This window comes from Neolamprologus brichardi, chromosome 10, assembly GCF_056152115.1.
Source record: "Neolamprologus brichardi isolate AB-2024 chromosome 10, ASM5615211v1, whole genome shotgun sequence".
Lineage (NCBI taxonomy): Eukaryota > Metazoa > Chordata > Actinopteri > Cichliformes > Cichlidae > Neolamprologus > Neolamprologus brichardi.
Window position 1 is genome coordinate 32,669,744 of NC_142113.1, and position 15,607 is coordinate 32,685,350.

General features: G+C 48.0%; 1 protein-coding gene across 2 annotated transcripts; it reads left to right on the top strand.

The window, feature by feature from the left end:
• The first annotated feature begins 3,890 nt into the window (after positions 1 to 3,890).
• On the top strand, positions 3,891 to 15,031 carry LOC148100995 (GTPase IMAP family member 9-like). Of its 2 annotated transcripts, none has more exons than XM_087847551.1 (2): positions 3,891 to 4,006; positions 13,824 to 15,031. In XM_087847551.1, the coding sequence occupies exons 1-2, from the start codon at positions 3,982 to 3,984 to the stop codon at positions 14,651 to 14,653; spliced, it is 855 nt and encodes a 284-aa protein (XP_087703677.1). In that variant the 5' UTR covers positions 3,891 to 3,981; the 3' UTR covers positions 14,654 to 15,031. The 2 variants fall into 2 exon arrangements, with proteins under 2 accessions (XP_087703677.1, XP_087703678.1); XM_087847552.1 differs by having other exon boundaries at positions 13,827 to 15,031.
• Positions 15,032 to 15,607: the final 576 nt, after the last annotated feature.

The following is a 15,607-nucleotide window of genomic DNA, read 5'->3' on the forward strand; positions in this document are numbered from 1 at the left end:
ATCGACGTAATCAATTTTAATTTGATGCAGTGTGAAAAAAAATGCACAGAAATCAATTATTTTTCAAGAATAATTAAATAGATTCAACATCTTTCTTCAGCAGGATTGCAGACTGCACAGATGGTACCTTCCCAAAGGAAAAAGTACTATAGCTTACTAGGGTATATTAGACTTAATAGTTACTATATACAGTAATGGAGTTCTATACATTTTACATCAGATTAAAATTTTAGGTGTAAGATTCGGATAATTATTAAATAATTAAAAGCTAGATATTTTAAATGGGAATAAGAAAGAAAAGTATGTCTTTGTGCCCCCTTTTCCCTGTTCATGCCCTATCGGCCCCCCTGGCTAAACTTTGCTAGATCCGCCCCTGCACAGTTACCAGCCGTCAGCTGCGTAGAAAAAGATCCTGGTGTAGAAAGTAATATTAAATAAATTCTAACAACAGCTTATCAAGCTCAAACGTGCTGCTGCTGTTTATCCGCTGGTCTCCTCTTTATGAGTGGGGGATAAACAAACAAGAAAGTCGGGACTCGCGACAGAAAAGCCGATCAGCTGATCGTTGATCAGCTTCATGTTTGAAGTAATAACAGGAGAGGGAGGGGGAGTGAATGAGAGAGGTAGATGCAACTGCGCAGCAAAGACAGAATAACTTCAGCTTTGTGTATATTTTTTAATTCTAGCTGGAGTCCGGGACAAATCGCTTCCCTTTCACCTCAATATGGAACTCCGAAGGCCGGTTCAGCTGTGGCTCAATATATCAGTTGTTAAGCTTAACGTGGAAATACTCTGCAAACATTCAGGGATGAACTTACACACTGGCTTTACTTCTCTGGGATAGTTTTTGCCGAGATGAAAGGCCTTAGGAAGCTTGTAGCGAGGCTCCAAATGCTCCAACAGTCCGCCGACAGGCACATAGATGTTGCCTGATGAGTGCTAATGACTAAACAGAGTGCTCCTGTGTGTAATCTAATGTCAGTACAAATACAGCTGCTCTGTGACGGCCTCAGAGGTTGTCTAAGAGAATATTGGGAGCAACAACACCATGAAGTCCAAAGAACACACCAGACAGGTCAGGGATAAAGTTATTGAGACATTTAAAGCAGGCTTAGGCTACAAAAAGATTTCCCAAGCCTTGAACATCCCACGGAGCTCTGTTCAAGCCATCATTCAGAAATGGAAGGAGTATGGCACAACTGTAAACCTACCAAGACAAGGCCGTCCACTAGTGATGGGCAGATGAAGCTTCATGAAGCACTGAAGCTTTTCATCCAATTGGTTCACTCCAGCGCAAAGCTTCTTGAAGCTTCATTTGCTCTAGTAGGACACCTACTGGACGTAAAAATATTAGTTGGCAAGAATTTGAAGAGTGTGGCCTTTTGCACACAGCCTGTAAATGTCAACAACAAAAGGAGTGTGTAAAACATATATATTGTAGTGGTGGCAGTATACTTTGTATATTTATGCTGGCAGTATGGAAAATGATTATTTGGAAATGCTTAAAATGGAAACGATCATTTACTGTGAGGTGAGGTTGGGGTGTGGGCAGTGGTTGTGCTTTTGTAACGTTCAGGTATGGACAGCTACACACTGAGGCTTTGAGCCTCAGTCCTGCCCACATTTTATTCTGTAAAAACTAAATTTCCACTGCTTTTATGACCTCTGGGGAGTGGGGAGAACATAGCTAGGATTTAATGATTTAACAAATCTTTTAAATCCTTTGTCCTCCACAATGCTAAATGGCTGGGAGTCCTCAATCACCATGCCAACCAGGTCTTCATCTATTTGAGATTGTTCTCCTGAGGAAAGACAATAAAAACAAAGCACAAATATAAATATCACACACGTCACTTATTGCATTGTATAATATTGTTATATCATTTAGTAACATTACTGCATGCTATATTATCATGATTATCATGATGGCTCACCTGGTCTTGCTCCACAGTCGGTGTTCCCCTTATTCTCATGCAAAGCTCTGTAGTGCCTAAGCATGGATGAGGTGTTGTTGTTATATCCCAGCTCCCTGCACATAGCAAACACTTCACCTTGTACAAAAGTAAAGCCGCTTAACATATGTTTTATTGCACCATCAGTATTATGAAAATACATCTTCTGTAGAAATTTACATACCTTGTTGGGAGGAATAAAATCAAAATGTTCCCACACAGGGGAGGACATCCTCCTCTTCTTAGCTGGCTCCATTCTCTCCTGACTTTCTCTCCTCACTCTCATAAACCTCCAAACTGTCTCCAAACTCTCACTAACCGCAACTCTCCATCAAACACCCACATTTTTGAATGAAGTCTGAGGGGTTTATATCGCTGTCATATCTCGCGGCAAAGTTTGAACCACTTCCTGAACCAGTCACGTGGTACAGCCGGGCAGCGAGGCTTCGGACGTCATCATTTTCAGCTCCTCCCATAAATGAAGCAAGCCTCGATACGCGCTTCGCGGAAACGCCCCCTCAATTACTCGACACAAGCTTCGAAGCCTCGATACAGAACGTCACATCACTACCGTCCACCTAAACTCACAGGCCGAACAAGGAGCTGATCAGAAATGCAGGCAAGAGGCCCATGGTGACTCTGGACGAGCTGCAGAGATCTACAGCTCAGGTGGGGGAATCTGTCCATAGGACAACTGTTAGTCGTGCACTGCACAAAGTTGGCCTTTATGAAAGAGTGGCAAGAAGAAAGCCATTGTTAACAGAAAACCATAAGAAGTCCCGTTTGCAGTTTGCCACAAGCCATGTGGGGGACACGGCAAACATGTGGGGACACAGCAAACATGTGGAAGAAGCTGCTCTGGTCACATGAGACCAACATGCAAAACGCTCTGTGTGGGGGAAAACTAACACTGCACATCACTCTGAACACACCATCCCCACTGTCAGATATGGTGGTGGCAGCATCAAGCTCTGGGGGGGCTTCTCTTCAGCAGGGACAGGGAAGCTGGTCAGAGTTGATGGGAAGATGGATGGAGCAAAATACAGGGCGATCTTGGAAGAAAAACTCTTGGAGTCTGCAAAGGACTTGAGACTGGGGCGGAGGTTCAGCTTCCAGCAGGACAACGACCCTAAACATGAAGCCAGGGCAACAATGGGATGGTGTAAAACAAAATATATCCATGTGTTAGAATGGATTCAGATCTGGACTTTGACTGGGCCAATCGAGAATCTGTGGCAAGATCTGAAAACTGCTGTTCACAAACACCGTCCATCTAATCTGACTGAGCTGGAGCTGTTTTGCAAAGAAGAATGGGCAAAGATTTCAGTCTGTAGATGTGCAAAGCTGGTAGAGACAGACCCTAAAAGACTGGCAGCTGGAACTGCAGCAAAAGCTGGTTCAACAAAGTATTGACTCAGGGGGCTGAATAATTACACACACCCCACTTTGCAGTTATTTATCTGTAAAAAATGTTTGGAATCAGGTATGATTTTTGTTCCACTTTTCACCTGTACACCACTTTGTGTTGGTGTTTCACCTGGAATTCCAATAACATTGATTCATGTTTGTGGCTGTAATGTGACAAAATGTGGGAAAGTTCAGGGGGGGCTGAATACTTTTACGAGCCACTGTATAAAACAAAAAACATTCCTCCTTCAGGTCGTCTTTTTCACTGGAACTAAGGAGCCGAGCTGCTACTGAAAAACAACCAAAATAACTGAATGTAAATATGAGGAAACAACACAAAAATACTTCTAAAAAGGCACAAAACTGCAAAAAAAACTGCAGTAACATAAGACTGAAACAGAAACATTAAGGAACAGAAAATGAAAGTGCAAAACTGCTTGAATGTGCTTTTAAGACCAGGCAAACGATCAATATCAGATGACCTGATTGGAAGCTTTAAAAACTGGGACAGAGCTTTGCTGCAGAAACACAGAGCACTGCCAACGAGGTGGCTGAAGGAAGTCACGCAGCTGAGAGCAGAACACCAGCAGAGACAAAGATTATCCGCCTGTAAAAGACGAACATGGACAGCGATCCTGCTCCACCCGGTGAGTAATTTATAACTTTTATTGTTGTATAAGAAATCTCAGGTTCATATAAAGACCTGAACATTAAAGTCAATTTCTTTGTTGCTGTGTGCAGGTGTGTGTTATGCGCAGTGTTGTAGATGTGTCAGAGGACCTGTATATGTAAAAACCTGCTTTACTCAGCACTCATTGGTCGGACCAGAGAAAAAATAAAAACTGTCTTGGCTGCATCTCAGAAGGCTGCAGTGGTTTGATGCTGACAAAATCCGTCTTCCTTAAACCTCCATCAGAAGCAGACTCAGGGAGGGGCGGCTGTGTGCCGTGAGCTTTTGGAGTTGAGTGGAGGGAGACAGAACAAGGACACGCTGTAGAAGAGAGCCAGAGATTAATAATAAGAAAGGATTAAATGCAGAGAGGTGCATAAACGTACGTCTTTGTCTCCCTCCCCTCAGAGGGCTGCCCCTCCCTGAGGCTGAGCTCATTGCTGAACAGAAAGTGTTCTTGTGCATGTTGTCCCCCTGCTACCCCCCCAAAAACCCATCTCCATAGAGACTGTGTCTGCTTCCAAAAAGACAAAAAACAAACTAAAAACCAGCAACAAACAACTTAAACATTTACAAAGAAAGAACAATACAGTATCCACATCTGAACCAAAGAGTAAAACAGTGAAATGTGGATTATTAAATATTAGGTCTCTCTCCTCCAAGTCTCTGTTAGTACATGACTTAATAAATGATCAACAAATTGATTTACTCTGCCTTACAGAAACCTGGTTGCAGCAGGATGATTATGTTAGTTTAAATGAATCAACACCCCCGAGTCATTCTAACTACCAGAAATCTCGAAGCACAGGTCGAGGGGGCGGTGTGGCTGCAATTTTTCACACCAGTCTATTAATTAATGAAAGACCAAGACAGACTTTTAATTCATTTGAAAGCCTGATGCTTAGCATTGTCCACCCCAGCTGTGAAACTCAGAAACCAGTCTTACTTGTTATCATCTATCGTCCACCTGGGCCTTACACAGAGTTTCTGTCTGATTTCTCAGACTTTATATCTAATTTAGTTCTGAGCTCAGATAAAATAATTATTGTGGGTGATTTTAACATCCATGTTGATGCTAAAACTGACAGCCTCAACATGGCATTTAATCTGTTGTTAGACTCAATTGGTTTCTCTCAAAATGTAAAAGAACCCACCCACCACTTTAATCACACTCTAGATCTTGTTTTAACATACGGCATAGAAACTGAACATTTAACAGTGTTTCCTGAAAACCCTCTCCTGTCTGATCATTTCTTGATAACATTTACATTTACAATAATTGATTACGCAGCAGTGGAGAGTGGACTTTATCAAAGTAGATGTCTTTCTGAAAGCGCTGTAACTAAGTTTAAGAATATAATCCAGCCACTGTTATCATCGTCAATGCCCTGTACCAACACAGAGCAGAGCAGCTATCTGAACGTTACCCCAACAGAGGTCGATTATCTTGTTAATAATTTCACCTCCTCACTACGTACGACTCTGGATACTGTAGCTCCAGTGAAAACTAAGGTCTCTAATCAGAAGTACCTGACCCCGTGGTATAATTCTCAAACACGTACCCTAAAGCAGATGACTCGTAATCTGGAGAGGAAATGGCGTGTCACAAATTTAGAGGATCATCATTTAGCCTGGAGAAATAGTTTGTTGCTTTATAAGAAAGCCCTCCGCAAAGCCAGAACAGCTTACTACTCATCACTAATTGAAGAAAATAAGAACAACCCCAGGTTTCTCTTCAGCACTGTAGCCAGGCTGACAAAAAGTCAGAGCTCTTTTGAGCCAACCATCCCTTTAACGTTAACTAGTGATGACTTCATGAACTTCTTCACAAATAAAATTTTTATCATTAGAGAAAAAATTACCAATAATCATCCCACAGATGTAATATTATCTACAGCTACTCTTAGTTCCATTGATGTTAAGTTAGACTCTTTTTTTCCAATCGATCTTTCTGAGTTAACTTCAATAATTACTTCCTCCAAACCATCAACGTGTCTTTTAGACCCCATTCCTACAAAACTGCTCAAAGAAGTCCTGCCATTGATTAATTCTTCGATCTTATATATGATCAACCTATCTCTAATAATCGGCTATGTACCACAGGCCTTCAAGGTGGCTGCAGTTAAACCTTTACTCAAAAAGCCATCTCTAGACCCAGCAGTCTTAGCTAATTATAGGCCAATCTCCAACCTTCCTTTCATATCAAAAATCCTTGAAAGAGTAGTTGTCAAACAGCTAACAGATCATCTGCAGAGGAATGGTTTATTTGAAGAGTTTCAGTCAGGTTTCAGAGTTCATCACAGCACAGAAACAGCTTTAGTGAAGGTTACAAATGATCTTCTTATGGCCTCTGACAGTGGACTCATCTCTGTGCTTGTCCTTCTTGACCTTAGTGCAGCATTCGATACTGTTGACCATAATATCCTATTAGAGTGATTAGAACATGCTGTGGGTATTACAGGTATTGCACTGCAGTGGTTTGTATCATATCTATCTAATAGACTCCAGTTTGTGCATGTAAATGGAGAGTCCTCTTCACACACTGAGGTTAATTATGGAGTTCCACAGGGTTCAGTGCTAGGACCAATTCTGTTTACATTATACATGCTTCCCCTAGGCAGCATCATTAGAAGACATAGCATACATTTTCACTGCTATGCAGATGACACCCAGCTCTATCTGTCCATGAAGCCAGATAACACACACCAATTAGTTAAACTGCAGGAATGTCTTAAAGACATAAAGACCTGGATGGCCACTAACTTTCTGCTTCTTAACTCAGATAAAACTGAGGTCATTGTACTCGGCGCTGAAAAGCTTAGAAATATGGTATCTAACCAGATTCTTACTCTGGATGGCATTACCTTGGCCTCCAGTAACACTGTGAGTGTCAGGCGTTGTGTGGAGGCGAGGAAGAAGGAACCCAAACGCAGGACTCACAGGTAAGTGAAGACTGGTGGATGTTTATTATAAGGAGTGGAGGAACAGAGGGTGAACGGACACTGACTGGCTGGAACACTGAATGGCTGACTAACTGAGAGAACACGGGGAGGACAACATCACATGAACATCATCAATGACACGACAAAGAACGAATAGAAACAGAAGACTTAAATACACAGACTGATGAGGATGATAATGAGAGACCGGTGAGTACACAGCTGAACATAATCTGGCTAACGGCACGAGACGAGCTAACACAGGAACAAACAGGAAGTGACGAAATAAACTGAATGTGAACAACACGGAAAGCACTGGGTCACCGACCCAGGAACCCTGACAGTACCCCCCCCTCCAAAGGCCGGCACCCGACGGCCAAAAGAGAAAAAGACCAGAACAGGGCGGGCGGAGGGGGCCCAGGACGGAGGGACGGAGTCCACAGAGAGACAAACAGTTCAGGCGGGCGGCCGCGTGGCCGGCGGCCGAGACGAAACAGTTCAGGCGGGCGGCCGCGTGGCCGGCGGCCGAGCCGAGACAGTTCAGGCGGGCGGCCGCGTGGCCGGCGGCCGAGCCGAGACAGTTCAGGCGGGCGGCCGCGTGGCCGGCGGCCGAGACGAGACAGTTCAGGCTGGCGGCCGCGTGGCCGGCGGCCGAGACGAGACAGTTCAGGCGGGCGGCCGCGTGGCCGGCGGCCGAGACGAGACAGTTCAGGCGGGCGGCCGCGTGGCCGGCGGCCGAGACGAGACAGTTCAGGCGGGCGGCCGCGTGGAAGGCGGCGGCGGCCGCTGAGCTTGTCCGGTGGGCGGCTGCGAGGAAGGCGGCGGCGGCGGCCGCTGAGCTGGTCCGGTGGGCGGCCGCAAGGAAGCCGGCGGCGGCCGCTGAGCTGGTCCGGTGGGCGGCCGCGAGGAAGCCGGCGGCGGCCGCTGAGCTGGTCCGGTGGGCGGCCGCGAGGAAGCCGGCGGCGGCCGCTAAGCAGGTCCGGTGGGCGGCCGCGCCGGCGATGACGTCCAGAACGTGGCTGGGGCGACGGTGCGGCAGCCGCAGGACCAGGTGAAGCGGAGGCTGGCGACGCGGCAGCCGCCGGACCAGGCGAAGCAGAGGCTGGCGACGAGGCTGAGGCCGGACCCGGCGAAGCTAAAGCTGGCGACGAGGCTGAGTCCGGACCCGGCGAAGCTGAAGCTGAAGCAGAGGCTGAGTCCGGACCAGGCGAAGCAGACTCTGAAGCAGAGGCTGAGTCCGGACCAGGCGAAGCAGACGCTGAAGCAGAGGCTGAGTCCGGACCAGGCGAAGCAGACGCTGAAGCAGAGGCTGAGTCCGGACCAGGCGAAGCAGACGCTGAAGCAGAGGCTGAGTCCGGACCAGGCGAAGCAGACGCTGAAGCAGAGGCTGAGTCCGGACCAGGCGAAGCAGACGCTGAAGCTGAGTCTGAGGCTGGACCAGGCGAAGCAGACGCTGAAGCTGAGTCTGAGGCTGGCCCAGGCGAAGCAGACGCTGAAGCTGAAGCTGAGTCTGAGGCTGGACCAGGCGAAGCAGACGCTGAAGCTGAAGCTGAGTCTGAGGCTGGACCAGGCGAAGCAGACGCTGAAGCTGAGTCTGAGGCTGGACCAGGCGAAGCAGACGCTGAAGCTGAGTCTGAGGCTGGACCAGGCGAAGCAGACGCTGAAGCTGAGTCTGAGGCTGGACCAGGCGAAGCAGACGCTGACGCTGAAGCTGAGTCTGAGGCTGGACCAGGCGAAGCAGACGCTGAAGCTGAGTCTGAGTCCGGCCCAGGCGAAGCAGACGCTGAAGCTAAAGCTGAGTCCGGCCCAGGCGACGCAGACGCTAAAGCTGAGTCCGGCCCAGGCGACGCAGACGCTGACGCTGAGGCTGGACCAGGTGACGGCACGGGAGCCGGGGGTGACGGAGCCACAGCTTTAGGGCCAGCGGGCGCGGAAGCCCCTGGCTGGAGACAGGCAGGGCCAGCGGGCGCGGAGGCCCCTGGCTGGAGACAGGCAGGGCCAGCGGGCGCGGAGGCCCCTGGCTGGAGACAGGCCGGGCCAGCGGGCGCGGAGGCCCCTGGCTGGAGACAGGCTGGGCCAGCGGGCGCGGAGGCCCCTGGCGGGAGAGCGGCCGGGCCAGCGGGCGCGGAGGCCCCTGGCGGGAGAGCGGCCGGGCCAGCGGGCGCGGAGGCCCCTGGCGGGAGAGCGGCCGGGCCAGCGGGCGCGGAGGCCCCTGGAGGGAGAGCGGCCGGGCCAGCGGGCGCGGAGGCCCCTGGCGGGAGAGCGGCCGGGCCAGTGGGCGCGGAGGCCCCTGGCTGGCGAGCAGGAGGGCTCACAGCTGGCTCTGGGTGCTGTGGCTGCAGGTCCGGGAACTGAACTGACTGGACGGGAGGCGACTGGACTGACTGGACGGGAGGCGACTGAACTACAGGGGACTGGAGGACAGGAGGAGACTGGACTACAGGGGACTGGAGGACAGGAGGAGACTGGACTACAGGGGACTGGAGGACAGGAGGAGACTGGACTACAGGGGACTGGAGGACAGGAGGAGACTGGACTGCAGGGGACTGGAGGACAGGAGGAGACTGGACTGCAGGGGACTGGAGGACAGGAGGAGACTGGACTGCAGGGGACTGGAGTGAAGGCTGAAGAGCAGGTGAGGGAACTGACTGGAGTGGAAGCTGAACAGTAGGTGAGGGAACTGACTGGAGTGGGAAAGCTAAGGGATGAACAGAGGTTGGCGACGCTGATGGCTGAGCTAATGACAGAGTTACCGAGGGGGATAAGATTGCGGCCTGGGCTAATAAGGCTGGTGCCTGAGCAGGGGACACTTCAGCTAGCCTAACCAGGGACAGTGCGAGGGCGTGAAAGGTAGGATCAGGAGGTGGATGAAGAGGTGCAGTAGTAGGTGGGCCGGTTAGCTCTTCCAAGCCTCCAGGGAGGTCAGGCTGGGTTGAGGCTGCCCTCAGCCTGGGCGCTGGGACAGGCACGGGAGGTGGCTGGACACCAGTCACCCCCACCCGGGAAACAAGAGTGGATGTGGAGGTAGACTGCGTCGCAGCTGCCTTCCTCCTGGGAGCTGGCACCGGTGTGGGTGTAGGCCGGGCCCTAGACATCTGAGGAGGTGAAATGGCTGAAGAAGAAGGCCAAATCTGGGCTGCCGTGCTGGTGGGGAATGGCTGAGTGATGGGTGTGGAAATGGTGACCGGGTGTGTGCTACTGGCAGGTTTATCAGCGTTAGGTCTGTTTCTTCTGCCACCACGATTTACAGTCTTTGCGGGAGCACAGCAGAAAAACTCTTCCCAGTCTACATCATCCAGGAGGGAATCTCCCCATGAATCGGAGATGAGTCCCTTAGTTAATCTGGGTGAAGTGTCAAATGAGGAGGGTGGAAAACAATTACCGGAACTCACCACCGGGAGTTGTTGACAATAGTCCGTGTTATGGCGGCGTGTGCGCCGCTTTCTCCGGGAAGAGGAAGCGGCCGGGGTGAACAGCTGAGCCTCTGGCGCGGTAGCCTCCATTGAGCCGAGGTGGGAGGCGTAGCCGCGGTGTCGTGGCGAAGGTGGAGGTCCGGCGAATGAGGCGGCGGGTGTGTGAACGAGGAGCGGAGCGGCGAGAGAGGGAGCGGCCGAAACGCGGCATGAAACGTCCGCTCTCCGCGGCAAATGCTCCGGGGCAGGTGTGGCAGCAGGTGGGGGAACGCGGCGTCTCCGAGGCCCGCCCAGAGCCAGGCGAGTCCCCTCGAAGACGTGCTCTCGCTCCGCGAAGAGCCGCTGTTTTCCCCTGACCAACTCTGCCCAACGGTAAAGCGCTGCCACCTGCCGCTCGTTGAGGTCCGAGTCCGCTGGGTCCCAATCGTGTCTTCGTGGCACGGGTCGTGTCATTCTGTCAGGCGTTGTGTGGAGGCGAGGAAGAAGGAACCCAAACGCAGGACTCACAGGTAAGTGAAGACTGGTGGATGTTTATTATAAGGAGTGGAGGAACAGAGGGTGAACGGACACTGACTGGCTGGAACACTGAATGGCTGACTAACTGAGAGAACACGGGGAGGACAACATCACACGAACATCATCAATGACACGACAAAGAACGAATAGAAACAGAAGACTTAAATACACAGACTGATGAGGATGATAATGAGAGACCGGTGAGTACACAGCTGAACATAATCTGGCTAACGGCACGAGACGAGCTAACACAGGAACAAACAGGAAGTGACGAAATAAACTGAATGTGAACAACACGGAAAGCACTGGGTCACCGACCCAGGAACCCTGACAGTGAGGAACCTTGGAGTCATTTTTGACCAGGATATGTCCTTCAACGCACATATTAAACAAATATGTAAGACTGCGTTCTTCCATTTGCGCAACATCTCTAAAATTAGAAATATCCTGTCTCAGAGTGACACTGAAAAACTAGTTCATGCATTTATTACTTCCAGGCTGGACTACTGCAATTCATTATTATCAGGATGTCCAAAAAACTCACTGAAAAACTTTCAGTTAATCCAAAATGCTGCAGCAAGAGTACTGACAGGGACTAGAAAGAGAGAGCATATTTCTCCTGTTTTGGCTTCCCTTCATTGGCTTCCTGTTAAATCCAGAATTGAATTCAAAATCCTGCTCCTCACATACAAGGTCTTAAATAATCAGGCCCCATCTTATCTTAATGACCTTGTAGTACCATATCACCCTATTAGAGCACTTCGCTCTCGCTCTGCAGGCCTACTTGTTGTTCCTAGAGTATTTAAAAGTAGAATGGGAGGGAGAGCCTTCAGTTTTCAGGCCCCTCTTCTGTGGAACCAGCTTCCAGTTTGGATTCAGGAGACAGACACTATCTCTACTTTTAAGATTAGGCTTAAAACTTTCCTTTTTGCTAAGGCATATAGTTAGGGCTGGACCAGGTGACCCTGAATCCTCCCTTAGTTATGCTGCAATAGATGTAGGCTGCCGGGGGATTCCCATGATGCATTGAGTTTTTCCTTTCCAGTCACCTTTCTCACTCACTATGTGTTAATAGACCTCTCTGTATTGAATCGTATCTGTTATTAATCTCTGTCTCTCTTCCACAGCATGTCTTTCATCCTGTCTTCCTTCTCTCACCCCAACCGGTCGCAGCAGATGGCCCCGCCCCTCCCTGAGCCTGGTTCTGCTGGAGGTTTCTTCCTGTTAAAAGGGAGTTTTTCCTTCCCACTGTCGCCAAAGTGCTTGCTCATAGTGGGTCATATGATTGTTGGGTTTTTCTCTGTATCTATGAAGCGCCTTGAGGCGACTTTTGTTGTGATTTGGCGCTATATAAATAAAATTGAATTGAATTGAATTGAATTGAATTGAATGTTATCAGCTGCTGACTCATGGAGGAAAGTCCTGATATCAGTGAAAGGAGTAGAAGGAGATGTGAAACAGCTGGGCTTATAAAACTGCTCCATCATCTGTGTAGCAGTGATATCATTTCATGCTGATGAATGATGCAGCATGAACGATCTTTTAATTGGAGCTGACTCTGGTCTTCTCACCATTCTCGTCCTTTTAGATCTGAGCTCAGCCTTCGACACCATTTCTCACTCTGTACTTCTAAGCAGACTTTCCTCTCTCAGCATCTCTGACACACCCCTTGCCTGGTTTCAATCATGTCTCCTCGACCGTTCCCAGTTTATTCAACTAAGATCATTCCGCTCTCGTCTATTCCCCGTCACCTCTGGTGTACCTCAAAGCTCAGTTTTAGGCCCTCTTCTCTTCATAATATACATCCTCCCTCTAGGTACCATCTTCCACAAATTTGATCTTCAGTTTCACTGTTTTGCTGATGACACCCAGTTCTATCTCTCTTGCAAACCTGATTCCTCCCTCCCACCTTCTTCCCTTACAGAATGTCTATCCGAGTTAAAATCCTGGTTTACCTCTAATTTTCTAAAGCTCAATGAGGATAAAACTGAGATCCTCCTTATTGGCACCAAATCCAACCTTTTGAAGGCAAACCATTTCTCACTCACCATCGATAACTCCACAGTTTTCCCTTCTCCTCAGGTTAAGAGCCTTGGTGTCATCCTAGACAGTTCACTTTCCTATAAATCTCACATCAATAATCTCACCCGTTCTGCCTACTTCCATCTACGTAACATTAACAGATTGCTTCCTTCTCTTTCCACCCAGTCTACATCATTCTTGTCCACAGTCTTGTTACCTCCCGTATTGACTACTGCAATTCTCTTTTGCATGGTCTCCCCCAAAAATCCCCCATAAGCTTCAACTGGTTCAGAACTCTGCTGCTCGCATTATCACCAGAACCCCTCCTACCAGCACATCACCTGTTCTTCAGGAACTTCACTGGCTCCCTGTAAAATTCTGGATAATATTCAAACTTCTTCTGCTCATTTCAAGGCCCTTCATAACCTCGCTCCTCCTTACCTTTCTGACCTGTTAACCACCACCTGTTCTGCCCGCTCACTTCGATCTTCTTCTTCTATCCAGCTTGCTGTGCCTTCCTTCCGCCTCACCACCATGGGAAGCAGAGCTTTCAGCTGCTCTGCCCCCAGAAATAAGAAACACTGGTTCTATCCCACAGTTTAAATCCCAACTCAAAACTCATCTGTTCAAATCTGCATATTCACTGTGAATCCACTGTTTGTTAATTTTATCTTGTGCTTTTATTTTATTCTTCTTATTCTGCCATTGTTTTACTAAGTGTTTTATCCTATTGTAAAGTGTCCTTGGGTGACTTGAAAGGCACTCATAAATAAAATTTATTATTATTATTATTATTATTAGTATTATTATTACTAATGCCACTCAGAGGTGTGATTACTAATAAAGTGGATGTGGAATGCTTCTCTTTGGAAAACCTCATCGATGACATGTTGATCTTCTTCAGCAGATGCAGCAAAAGAACATCTCAGGATCGTGATGGTTGGGAAAACTGGAGCTGGGAAGAGTGCAGCAGGAAACACCATCTTAAATAGAAGAGCTTTTAAATCCACTTCATCGTCAGCTTCAATAACAGCAGACTGTCAGAAGGAAACAGGAGAGTTTGGGGCTCAAACACTGGCTGTAGTTGATACTCCAGGTCTGTTTGATACCAAACTATCTCAAGAGCAGGTGGTGAAAGAGATCAGTAAGTGCATCTCCTTTGCTGCTCCTGGTCCTCACGTGTTCCTGGTTGTGATCCAACCAAACAGATTCACCAAAGAAGAACAAGAAACAGTGAAAATCATTCAGAAGATATTTGGAGATGAAGCGGCACGCTACACTATGGCCTTGTTCACCCATGGAGACGATCTGGAAGCAGATGAAGTCAGTGTAAAACATTTAATTGATGGAAATAAAGAACTCAGTGACTTCATCAGTCAGTGTGAGGGAGGATATCATGTTTTTAACAACAGAGAAAAGGATTCCTCTCAGGTCGAAGAGCTGCTGAAGAAGATTAACACAATGGTCCAGAAAAACGGAGGAAGCTGCTACACCAAAGAGATGTTTGAAGAAGCTGAGAAAGCAATAAAAGCAGAAATGGATCGACTCCTGGAAGAAAATCCAGAGATGTCAGAAGAAGAAGCCAGAAGACGGGCAGAAAGAGAAAACGAGTACATCAGGGCTTGTGGGATAGGGGCAAGCGTTGGAAGCATCTTAGGCCCAGTGGGAGCAGCAGTGGGAGCAGGATTGGGAGCTGCAGGCGTTGCACTGAAACATGCATGTGTCACACAGTGAAGGTGACGAATGCAGGTTCATAATCTACATATTTCCACCTCAGAGTTGGTACATATTAGTTAGCAGACGACTCAGCACTATACTCAAAATTAACTCAGTGGAATAGAACAGAAATATATCCCACTATTATAAATACACAGCAGTATATATATATTAACCCTCACATGTAGATTTGGTGGTTAGAACTTCACTGCATGATTTTGCATAGCTATGCATGTTTAGATGGCTGAGAATAAAAGAGGAGCCGAGACGTCCCAGAGTTTGATGTGTGTCTGTTCTCCTGTGTGTAGTAACAAATACTTTGACCACAGCTCTTTCTGTGTGGCAGACTTTAGTTTGAACGACAGAATGCAAACAGCTTGTTGATTGGATGAGAATCTTGGAGCTGGTGAGCAAAATGTGACTATGTTCACTAATAAAGGTCATGTTCTCTGTGTGTTTCCATTTATGCATAAATCAATACACTTGTGATGTAAATGAGTAAAGTAATGTAACTGTAATCTTCTTGCATACTGAATACTGCATGCTGCATTGTTCATGGCTGCATGAGAGCGAGGCTCTCCTGCTGGTACAGCAGACATTACTGTCTCTTCATGCTGGAGGTGGGACATAAATTCCCACTGTGGGCGAGCCGTCACTCTGACCAGCTGCTGCTGAATGTGCTCCTTGTGTTTGGACCACACAGAGTGTGCGAACAATAAAGCTAATAAAGCTAATGCTAAAGCCATAGCATGACGTTCATGTATGTTCTACCAGAGTAATAAAAAAGACATCAAATAACCTTCTGTGGGGAGACTGTTATTGTATACACACACACACACACACACACACACACACACACACACACACACACACACACACACACACACACACACATTGTTTTAACCTTTTGTGACCATATAAGTGTTACAATGGGTGGTGCTTGTATTGACTGAATAAAAGGCTGCAGGGAAA